Here is an 11,842-nt window from a genome sequence, read left to right as displayed (position 1 = left end):
CGGTCGTTTTGGGCAAGGCGACCCCGGAAACCACGTGAGTAATAAATGGCCTTGAGCTTCCTCCCTCCGCGCCTTCAGGCGCGCTTGCCGGCGGACCCTTTCTCTCGGCTCTTGCATGGTGTTGAAGGGCTACAAACCAGATTGGAACTATAAAGTTCTGATAAGCAAGAGCTAAGAGTCTAATAGAGCACTGAGCGATTTGGCTGTGACCGTGGAGCTGACCCTGCTATCTTTCTATGAGCATTGCACCGTAAACAGACATTTTTAAATTACGCGCACATTTTTGTACTCTCGTTACCATACGCATCATCTAATGGTTAATATTATGCCATAAATATTATATAAATTTTATAACTAGTATAGTATATAAAAACATAATGCAGTTATGTAAAAATAATGAAGAATTTGTTTTGTTTGTAACAGTATCACAAAAATAGCGTAGTACTGTAACGCCATCTGTGCTCAAAAAATGTAATTTCGGCGGAAGCGACTCATAGCCTTTTGTCGCTTTTGTTGAGGGTGTTGGTTGTGTCTGTGGCTGTGTCGCGGTTCTGCTTGTAGGGGCTGCTGAGCGAGGTCGAAGTTGAGTCTTTGAACGGTTCTCTTTCAAGTTTCATTCGCGCTCGCCTGCTTGCGGCAAGGTCACATCGGCAGCCCGCACAACTCGCGACAAGACAAAGCCCGATAAGCGTTTTACCATCACCCGATAAGACCACTGATGTAAGTATCACGCTCTTTTTCCCCTCTCTTCCGCTCTTAGTCGCCGCCAGTAGCGGCTGCCATCCGTGAATGTCATGTACGAAGCGGTTCCTGTTCGCTCGCGCTCGAAAATAGAAAGAAAAAGCAAATTGCCGTTCGAACAAGCATGTTTCCACCGGTGTTCCACATCAGTCGTGTCAATGATACCTCGTATAAATCGCGTGGCAACTCTGCATTGCGAGCGCGAAGGCTGTCACCGCCTCTTCTCCTTCAAGAGTTTGACAAGGTCGACATGCCGCATCCGTTGTTGCCAGCGGGGTTTTCGTGGGGGTTCAGCCCGCGGAACTCTCATCGCTTACATTGCGTCTACAAAGCTGTTGGGCCTGTTAACGCCTTGCTCGAAATCTGCTTGGTTCGCGTTTACGTAAAGCTTAGTGAAGCGACGAGACCGGTGGACGTGGCCGAAGACACGCACGGTATTTCCCGCAGGTTGCTTCGCTACAGTTTTCACGGGCCCAGAATTGTAGGTCGGGCGTTTTTAGAACGTTTAACAATCATTTACCCTGCCTTGACGTTGTGCTTATCGCAGATACTTATATAGAATGAGCTTAGAAACGTTGCTGCAACGACTTCCGCAATCTAATGAATGGCCGCGCTGCGGTCGTGTTTTTTTTTTTTTTCCCTTTCATTTTCTGTAATTTGCCTCTAGGTGGGACAATGGTTGAGACGTTTACTTAGCCGCGATATAGCCGGCCTTTATTGTACGCTTTATCATTTTGTATTAATCACAAAACTTTCGCGCGCTTCATATCTGGTTCATTTACCGCTTAGCGCGGCAAATTTAAAAATGTATGTAACCAGAAAAACTAAAAAAAGCGCCACATAACGGTACATGAAAACAAGGTATTCTTCTGGCATTTTCTGCCGAAGTTGACAAATAACCCAACCGGAAAATGAAGGACGGGTCAAGGGCGAGGTGCACAACATGGTGTCGCGCCACTGTGCCTTCCCCCATGCGCAACTTTTTTTTTTCTTTTTCGGATTGGTACTAACTAGCTCATCGGTCCACTCATAATCACACATGGCAAGCTTAAGCTTCTGTTTTTATCGTATAGGAAAAGGCCTAAAATGCTTTCTCCACATGCGTCCAATGACCCCAAACGGCCAACATCTTCCCTTCCCCCTTACTTTTTTTTGTTGTACATTTGGGACTGAAAGCAGCATAGCTTTTTAAGATGCTATTATTATTAAAAGCTCTGTAATGTCTTGCAACAGGCTTTTCTACCTGGCATTGCTACAGTTTACAAGGCAACCACTGGTCTCTCTACGAGTCTCTCTGCGACTCTACCGTACACTTCTATTGGTATTTAGCTTGAATTTGATTGAGAATTCCACCCCCAACTACGTTTGAGTACTAACCGAGTGGTGCTTGTATTTTTTTTTTTCTGCTTGCCTTTGTTGCATGCTTTACACATTTTTTTTTCTATTTCTTTGATTGTTAAGTGATATTCTAGGGAAAAGAACAACACGAGGCAACTTTAAGTATGTGAGATATAAACTTGCCAATTAATCTGGAATGGCTGCATGCAACCTTAGTGAAAGAACTAATACTTCTAAAACTGGCAGTGTCGCCTTGTCTCCTTGCCTTGAGCAGACGGTTCGCTGCCCTCACCTGTCTGGTGCCAGGGCAGCCTGCCAAAAACAAAAGCAGACAGATAAGCAGGCCTTGAGAAGAGACACACCTCCCGCCTTGCACTGACAGTCCGAAAGTGGCTGCTTTCATTGGCACCACAGCGCTATGCTGCAGCCTCACAAGCCTGCTTTGTCATCTGTTTGCCTCCTCCAGCTATCAGTTTGCCAGGAACACAACAAGTAAACACGTAGCTTCACTGTGGCTCCCACCATTTCGACAGCTGCCGGTTTCTCTAATGGTGTCGAAGGGTGTCTTTCGTTGGATGGGGCACACCAAAATGGTGCGATTTCATAGAGTAGCCCCAAAGAGTAGACATTGAGTGAACTGGCGTTATTTGTGAATTTTGAAGCAGGTTACACTTCAGCAGCAACAGCCAGCAGTTTCAACATGGGGCTTGCAAGTGGGAGGATTTGGACATGGAAAAATAATTTTAGCAGAATAGAAAAAGAAAAAAATTCTGGCCGGCATTTATTGGGGAAGGGATAGGGCGAGCAGGGCCCCCTTTAAAGGGTGCCAGTGCCTTGTGGCATGGTGGAATCATTTGGGAAGGGGCTTTACCAAAAAGGTGGCCCCAGATTGGTCCCAGGTACCCCTTTATGGTGCGAGGCTGGGTGGGGTGAGTTGGCTTGCATGAACAGGCCATTACCGCCAAGAGCCTCAAATGTTCTGGTCAAGGATCAAAAAACACATTCTGAACTGAATTGATTACATTTCATGGCATGCGGGACCTGTTCTTTTCTCATGTCCCTCTTGTCAGTCCATGTTGCTTGCGACATTCAGTTTTTCTGCTGAACGCGGTGCATCAGCGACACCTTTATTTCAAGGCATTTAGGCTGGTCGGTTCCATGTGACCCCTACATTCATAATGCAACACCCTTCTCAGCTAATCTCCCAAACAGCCACTGTTCATGGCACAACACAACTTTTAATATGCAGTGGCATTTCTGGTTCTGTTATCACATCAGTAAAGCCTTTTATGCTGCTCGTAACAATGCCTTTGACTTTCATTTCTATGTCTGGTGTTACATTTCTCATTAGCACCCTTAGAAACGTTTTTAGGGTCAATTTTGGGAACAGAGCAGCAAAACGCTTCGGCCATTAAATGCCAAATGTCCCAGAAAAAAAAAAACTGTCGACCCTCTTTCTTCGAGAAAGCTTCATATTTTGCTTCGTTGCTTTTCTTCTGCACAGGTATTTTTTCTGTGCAAGTTTTTTCTTTTTTTCCCCCGCCGGGTACTTATTTGATGTTCCTGAAAATGTGGTGTGGAAGTGTATGTACACGCAAAAATCATTTTGTCTATATAGCGATGCAACTTCTGCCAGATTGACGTTTCGAAATTTCTTATGTCTAAAATGATTTCGCACTTACGGCAAACTGCTTTCCCTCAATGTATTGTCAAATCGGCAGAAATGGTGTTCTAACTTAGAACCACAAGCGCAGTGAGCATTGAGGCTGTGCACATTTGCACGTTTTCCTTTTCTTTCTTTTTTCCCCTCCTGCACCCATTTCCCCTCACAGAGCCATCCTACAATACTTTTCATTCATTCACTCATTCAGCTCCTCACTGGGCATAGACCATAGGTTAGCGCTGTCATAAAATGTCGCGCAGCTGGGGATTAATAATTCTTTATTTAGAAGGGGTGACTCAAGGTCTAGTTAGGGATAGGTGTATCCATCTGTGAGTTGAAACAAATCCATTGAACTTGTCCACGAAAAGCTGATTCAGTTCACTGTACCAGCACACTGAGATTTTCTACGTACGCCGTTTTACTGTCAGTAAAACAACAAAAAGAGCATTTTTTTTTTTCCCCTTTCTCTTTGGTTAACCATCAGGGCGGTGTGGGCAGCTGATAACCATGAATTGAGGAAGCCAGCCAGGGTTGCAACAGTCGCTTCCATGAATGTTTATCCAATTTTTCCCTTGGGACATTTTGCGTGGAATGGCCCGCTTGACGTTAGCAGCTGTTCTGTCTGACGGCCATTTTTACGACCGGAGGTGAATTAACTTAGTTTGGTTTACTATGTAGTTTAGTTTATGAATATCAAATAAGAGTATCGAGAAGGAGGTTTCATTGTAGGAGACTGGGACTGTACAATGTAGAAGTAGAAAGTAGTTAAAAATACATGCAATGCTTCAGAAAGTAAGAACGGGCAAGTACAATACCAGCAGAAGCGTAATAATTACAAAAGAGAAATTTTGCTAACGAAACAAAATTACTCCCACCTCCCCTCGCGGGAACCCCTGTGTAGATGCGACGCATAGGGGGTTCCGTTGTTGTTTCCATTAGGTTGATTCTCCCATCGCGTGAAACGTACCGTGAACCCCCTGCCGCGGCTATGACGCAACGTGGCGCGGCTATGACGCAACACAATACACTTTAATCTAATCCAAGCCAATCCAATCGAATCCAATCCAATGTCCCTCGCGAGAGTGTTCACTATCGGAGAGGAGAGGGGGTGAGCGGCGGAGAGCGCAGCTCGCGCGGCGAGGAGAATGGGGGAGGGGTGTGGACGGACAACGACAATGCCGTATGGAGGGACAAGGCGAGTGAATAAGATGCCGTCGCATCTAAAACAAAGGAGTACAGCTGAAAATCATCTGCTGCGTGACTTAGTGGTATAGGTGTGCTTCTGAGCCAAATGACACGGGTTCGATTCTAACCGCAGTGCCTGCTTTTCAGATGGAGGCAAAAAGCAAAGCTACCCGGGTGTCAAAATTTCGGCGCATGTTAAAGATCTCCACATGGTGATAATTATTCCAGGGCCCTCCACTATGGCATGCCTCATAACTAGGGTTCTGCGTTTTCGGATAAATCATATAAAATCAAAAAACACTCGCCGGTGAAAATTTTCCGAATTCGGATTTGTCCGAAAAACTCCGAATTCAGGGACAGCCGCCTGTGAAAACCAGACTACCCTTTTTTATTCCCTGGCATTCTTGAACAACTTTTCCTATTCTATTTTCATGTTTCCACTTTTGTTCGTTCCACTTACGTTCCCAAGCTTCACAAAGTAAGTCGCTTTGGACCATTCTGATGAAAAACAAGATCTCTCCCCACAACAATAGTCGAACCAAGGTCAAACACTTGTCACCTTCCCTGCCACTCTACTTTGGGCCTTTTTCCGGGATATGTTCTTTTCCTAAAATTTCATTCGCCCTTTTCTGACCTAATTTCGCTAAAGATTGAACCCTTTGAAGCGCAAAGGAACCAGTACGAACGAAGTGGACGGGACACGGCGCTACTATCAACTCGTTTATTTTCACTGTTACTCCCTCCTTTATACGGCACGGTACACTGCGAACGAAAGAAAAGAGGGAAATGGGAGGAGCACAAGCAAATACAATAAAAACTATAAACTAAAAGTAGAGGATGACAGTTCAAACACCCGCGTTAAACTCACTTTAGGAAGGCAAAAACTAGTGATTGATAAGAATTTCAGTTCTTTCTTTGTCAGTGTTATGGAAGCTGTGCTAACGCATTTGTCTTTCAATGAAACAATCTGGTAGGCCTCGATGATTTCTCTTGCTAGCTGATCCTCGTTAGCTGACACTGACATTGGAAAATATGCCTGCATATACTACAACGAGTTGTAAATGGATGTCACCACGAATGTTGCAAATATTGACTGTGCAATAAAAATGTCTCTGCTGTTTGATTTTTTTTTATTGTTGTACATGGCATTTCTTAAAGATCAATCCTCTACTACCCTAATAATCCGAAAAACTCCGAATTTGCAAAAATAAATCAACTCTGAAAAACGCCCTCTGAATTTGCTCAAAAATAAACTCCGAAAACGCAGAACCCTACTCATAACCCAGTAATAGCTTTGGTGTGTTAAACCCCGAAAATTAGAAATACCAAGATTGACTAGCCATTTGAGGTAAAATTTTCACCTTGGTTTTAGTATCATGCAATGTACGTTGTTTCGACATCCAGGGGCAAAATATTCCCAAAATGATTTGCACAGGAATAAATGGTGTGCTTGCCAAGTTGCATTAGGGCGGACAGTTGGACATTGTTAACCTTTGAAAATGTGACTCCTAAACAGCAACAGAAGAGAAAAAGGATGATGAGTGCACATTGTTGTCACTCTTCTCTTGTATTGTGTTATTTTCTGCACTATATTTTCTGAGGTTGTCACGGTTAGTAATATTTTTGGCAAGACAAAATTTTGATTCAATGCAAACCTAGTGACATTACTGTTCGTAAGTATAGTAGTTGAAGTTTTAATCATAGATGCTGATTGTTTGTATTTTTGTACATAGAAAACCAAAATTATGCTTAATAAGCTTCATGACCGTTAGGGTGTGGGAGGTTTGTATGATTTTTTTTTTTTTTTGACATCTGATACTGGTGTGCAGTTCGACCTCTGTAATGAATTTGGCAATGGGGAATGAATATTGCCCAACATTTGTGTGCTATCATGCCTACGTGATGCTCATCTGTAGTGTTGACTGTAATTTGCCCCTTATCACTTTCATTGGGATCCCCAGAATAGCATCGGCGAGTGCCCCAAATGCTGACCTTTCTGATATTACCCGCTAGTAGATAAAAGCCCTGCACGGAAGCGTAGTATGTAATGCATGCCGTGCCGTTGAAACGACAAGTATGCTTTCTATGCGCAGGAGTCGCTGCAATGGTGAGCACATATTTCACTTCGTCGCCTTCGCACGAGAAGGTAACAAAATGCCAGGGGACTGTACTCGCAATTTTTTGGGCTTGCTGTGTCCTTTTTATGCATTTCGCTGTTCTCCACAGATATCTCTTTGCTTAGCAGTGTGTTCGTGATCCGTGGACGAAAGTGTATGAATTGGGCTACCACTTAACATGGAATGTTTCGAGGCTTTGATGAGAGTGGTGGTGGTGGGGGCATGGTGGCGAAAGGCAAACACAGTGCTCGGACATCTGGAAAATGCCAGAAACTTCACATTACTAGAAGTAAGAACAAAGCCAGCGATCAGGTTTACTATGGCAGATCATGCTGATGTTAGAGAGCTGGAAGGTGCGTTTAAAACGGTGGAAAACTGCAGGGCTTCATTGTTGCTGGCCCTGTGCGCATAGCCATAGGTCCTCAGGTTTCCTACAATTTTTCCAGTGTGTGGCTCTCAGCTTATCTCGTGGTTCAGGCACTAAATTCTTTGTACACCTTTCCTTAGAGCCCAACCTTTGATATTAGAGCTAAGTGAAACAGGTGCACTGCCACGCCCGATCAACTTTGTTCTGCAAGGCCGTATTTGCCCAAGGATCAGCTTGGGAAGCTCAGTGAAACCTAGCGCTTAGTTAGAAAAGGTGAAAAAAAAAAATTGCACAAACTAAATTATTTTGCTATCGTCTTTATTTTTCTGGATGAGCCATGAGAGAAACTACCTTTTAACTGCCGTTTCGAAGGCCACTTGCGGCAGTCATCCCCCAGCTTGTGAAATTGAGTTGGCTACCCCGTCGGGCGCCTGCTTTTATCCTGCTGTTTGGGACGGATCGCACGGCTGTCAGGGCAGGTATAGCGGGGCAGGCTGGTTCACGTGCGGTCAGGGTTTCGTCGTCGTCGTCAGCGGCTCGCTCACTCGGCGCGCCCGGTCGGGAGGCACGCGGCACGTGCTGCCCACGCGCTCCAAATCCGACTGGGCATTCCCGAACGGTGACGCGCGGTGCCTTGTTATCTTCGCTCTGTTAACGCTGGGCGTGGTGTGCTTGCTGCCTTTGGTGTGGCTGCGCGGAGCGCGCGTTGTGCCTCGCTTGGGAGAGGTAAACCGCCGGTCGCTTCTGTCGGGATCCATCGTGAGTACACGGCCGATAAACCCGCGCGGTGCTGCTGTGCGGAGAAAGCGGGCGCCAACCGGCGGCGCCTTTGATTTCGCAGACCGCGTGGAAGTACCGAAAATGGCCGAGCCCCCGAAACCGCACCAGGTGTACGCCGTCCACGCCAACACCCTGTTGGAGCATCTCAGTACCCTGGATGTGAACCAGCCGACGTCCTTCGTGCGGCTCACGGGCATCATCTGCACCATCGGTGAGTGCCCGCCGGTCGTTACGCAACCCATGTTTGGAGCGTCCTAACTTGTGCCAATTTTTTACCCAGTGGCAGATCCTGTGGAAAGCGGGGGAGATTCCTCCCCTAGTGAAAATGTTCAACTGGGAATCCAACTGGTTCCAACTGGTCCCAGTTAAACTGGGTTATGGAACAATTCCCAGTTGGGACCAGTTGCAACTGGTCCCAACTGGGACCAGCTGGGAATCTCAGTTGGGACCAGTTGCAGCTGGTCCCAGTTGCAATAAATCCCAGTTGGGACCAGTTGAAACTGGTCCCAGTTGGGACCAGCTGCAAGTGGAATAGCTGGGAATGGCCGCAACTGGTCCCAACTGGGACCAGTTGCGGCCATTCTCACCTACTCCACTTGCAGCTGATCTCCGGCACTCCCCGTTCCACAATCATCTGCAGCGGGACGTTTCTCCCAACTGCACTTGACTGCGCAACCAGGTAGCACCAATAAATGGCACAAGGCAGCAGAGCTTCTTTGGTGTCATTTATTAAAACTGCATCAATATAGTTCCTCTTCATTGCTTCCTTGGCTCACAACGATTTTTTTCACTCTGCTTCGATGGTGTCCCCGTATCAGCAGGCGAGGGTGAGGTGGAAGAATGGCTTGCACTTGTTCTCAGCATCCGCCCCCTAGGCTCCGGTCTCTGAAAATGTAATTTGGCAATTTAGATATGCAGCACGACAACCAGATTTTATGGGTCAGCGTACGTCCGACGTATCGTTATATTCTAGGATCGGCGCACGTCCGACGTACCTTTAGACACAGCGTCAAAAAAACATACCTAGGACGTGTGGTTTGTGAAAATAAAATCAAAATAAAGTAAAATTTAAGTCAACTTCCTTCATGAGCGGTCGCCGGTGCAATTAAGAACGAAAGCACGTAGAAAACACGTTTGTTGAGCACAGCATATTTGTAGAACTAAAGTTCAAGCAGCAAGTACCACTTAAATGGCCAGTTCATGATAGTCACGCACACAAAAAAAGAAAAAACAGAGACACGTACCTGCACTGTCAAGAGTCCAGCCGAGGCAAAATCCTTTGTCCCTCAGTCTTATTCAACTTGCGATAGCTGCACCTTGCTGGGGGAAAATCCTTGAGACCTCAAGCACAACTTGCTTGTTATAGAGCTTATGCATATAATCTATAGTGCTCCCACGAAATATTTAAACGTAGGCTATCAGAGAACAGTAGCGTTACCACGATTACTGCGATCACGTTTTACCTGTACGGCGCCATTTGCCTTTGTACGAAACTACAGAAACCGCACGACTAAAATTTTGAATAAATGTGCCATTTAACATTTAATTAGCCCAACAAAATGTCAAAAATTACAGAATGCAATATTTTTTAGGTTTGTTTAAAATATACATTGTACACCAGTTTGTTACTTCGATACACGATGATTGAACGCCTCTAAAACGGCTAACTTAACATCGTAGTGGCGTATCAAAATGGACGCTGCTGTGGCTCATAAACATGACGGGAAGAAAAGGTTTTCCTCCATGCTCATAAACGTAGTTCATAAAAATCACACGTTGAAGGCAGTCTTAATGACGGGGTTTTTCTGCCACGGCAATTGTGGCCGCGACATCTGCACTTTTCTCTGCTACCTGTTTCCAGCTGGCGTTCCTCGCGATTATGCTTGTATTTGCTTGTATGCCCGGTAAAAGCGCTCTTGCCTAATTTGTTTTCCCGCACATCAAGAAAAAAAATTTTCTGGCGCGTCGCAGGCGTCGTGAAATCTCCCCCCTATCCGAAACTCTAATTCCCTGCAGCGCGCCTCTCAGCTACCGTGCTCGCGAGACCGTCCTTCGCCGTCGCGACCGTCCCTCTCGCGGCCCTAGGACGGCCGTCTCGATCGCAAGCGCGCCCCTACATCATACGCGTCGACTGGGTGTTGCGGAGTTGTGCTGGAAGAAAAGTATAAATGGATGAGGACACAGGAGGAGAAGTTAAGAGGGATGATAATTTACAAAGCCGAGGGAGGAGAAAATAATATGCAACGGCAGGAAACTGTGAGAGTTCGGGCCACCCGTCGGTGCGCGAGAACGGCAATTTTACGACGTCTGATTTTGTTAATTAAGGGTACCTCGGGTTAAAAGCTTTCGCAAATTCAGAGGAGACAATGATCTGTAACATTATACATTGATTCTACATTCGATAAGCATGCCTACCACATGAGACCAGCTTAAGCCCAACTGGGACAAGTTGGCCCCTTTCAGATTCCCAGTTGGGACCATGCCTCCCAACTGGGACCAGTTGTCCCATTTCAACTTCCCAACTAGGACCAGTCGCCTCCCAACTGGGACCAGTTGCCCCCTTTCAGCTTCCCAACTGGGACCAGTCGCCTACCAACTGGGACCAATTGCATCCCAACTGGGACCAGTTAGTTCCCCACTGGGACCAGTTAATTCCCCACTGGGACCAGTTGATCCCAGTTAAGACCAGCTGAAAGATCCACCTTCCTCAAAATTAGAAAGTTTTAGCTGACCGTTTACGACGGCCCGCTCCGGTAACGGCGGCCCGCTCAGCGAAGCCGGAGCCAGTAGAGAGTTTTAGCATAGCGAGTACCGTCCGCTAACGCTACGGCAGCGGGTAGCGGGGCCCGACCGGGTGACGGGGTAGGTGAAAATTCGCTCCGGTAGGATGGATTAGTTCCGCGGGCCGGCCTTCGCCATGCTCGCGCATTCGATCCGCTGAGGGACAACCTCCTCGCCTTCCCCGCGCACGCCTGCGCAGTCCGGTCCCGCTAACTGGCCGCCGTAGCGTGAGCCTCCGGTTGCCGCTATTCTAAAATAGAGTTCTTGCATAGAACTCCCTAAAAAGAGAGTTTTAGCATAGCGGCTACCGGAGGCTCACGCTACGGCGGCGGTTTAGCAAGACCCGCCGCTATGCTAAAATAAGAGAGTTCGAGCATAGAACTCTCTAATTAGAGAGTTTAGCTCACGCTACGGCGGCGGGTTAGCGGGATCCGACTGCGCAGGCGCGCGGGGGAGGGCGAGGAGGTTGCCCCTCAGCGGAGCGAATGTGTGAGCATGGCGAAGGCCAGCCCGTGGAACTAATCCCCCCTACTGTAACGAATTTGCACCTGTATAGTCGGGCCCTGCTATCCGCCGCAGTAGCGTTAGCGGATGGCACCCACTATGCTTAAAACTCTCTGATGCTGTTCGCGGCCAACCGCGCCACGCATGCGCAATGGCACTCTCACCTGCTATCGGAGTGGAGTGGACCGGGAAAACGGTCAGCAAAAGCTCACTTTTGTCTCATCGAACAAAAGTTGGGTATTGGCATTGTTAGTAGTAACTTCCTGTGTAGTACTCCTAGAGTTTCCTTTCTACGCATGAAGATGTCCGTAATGGCCCTTGGGAATAATTTCTCCTTTGCATCAGGTTTATAAAAAAAAATTGCCT

The 11,842-nt window shown here is 46.8% G+C and overlaps 1 protein-coding gene across 3 annotated transcripts in view; it reads left to right on the top strand.

The window, feature by feature from the left end:
- Positions 1-504: 504 nt before the first annotated feature.
- Positions 505-11,842, top strand: part of LOC144178461 (pyruvate kinase PKM-like) — a 33,434-nt gene continuing 22,096 nt past the window's right edge. Inside the window, exons 1-2 of one of the 3 annotated variants that reach the window (XM_077706336.1) lie at positions 505-720; positions 8,253-8,402. In XM_077706336.1, coding sequence (XP_077562462.1) covers positions 8,273-8,402 — 130 coding nt within the window. In that variant the 5' untranslated portion in view covers positions 505-720; positions 8,253-8,272. Of the gene's footprint in view, positions 721-6,988; positions 7,035-7,987; positions 8,171-8,252; positions 8,403-11,842 lie in introns of those variants that run through there. The other 2 variants (XM_077706335.1, XM_077706337.1) reach the window with 2 other exon arrangements.

Source organism: Haemaphysalis longicornis, unplaced genomic scaffold, assembly GCF_048455015.1.
Source record: "Haemaphysalis longicornis isolate Haplotype H1 unplaced genomic scaffold, Haemaphysalis longicornis Haplotype H1 scaffold_4, whole genome shotgun sequence".
NCBI lineage: Eukaryota > Metazoa > Arthropoda > Arachnida > Ixodida > Ixodidae > Haemaphysalis > Haemaphysalis longicornis.
The sequence above is the reverse complement of the archived record's forward strand: the minus strand, read 5'-3'. Positions and strand labels throughout refer to the sequence as shown.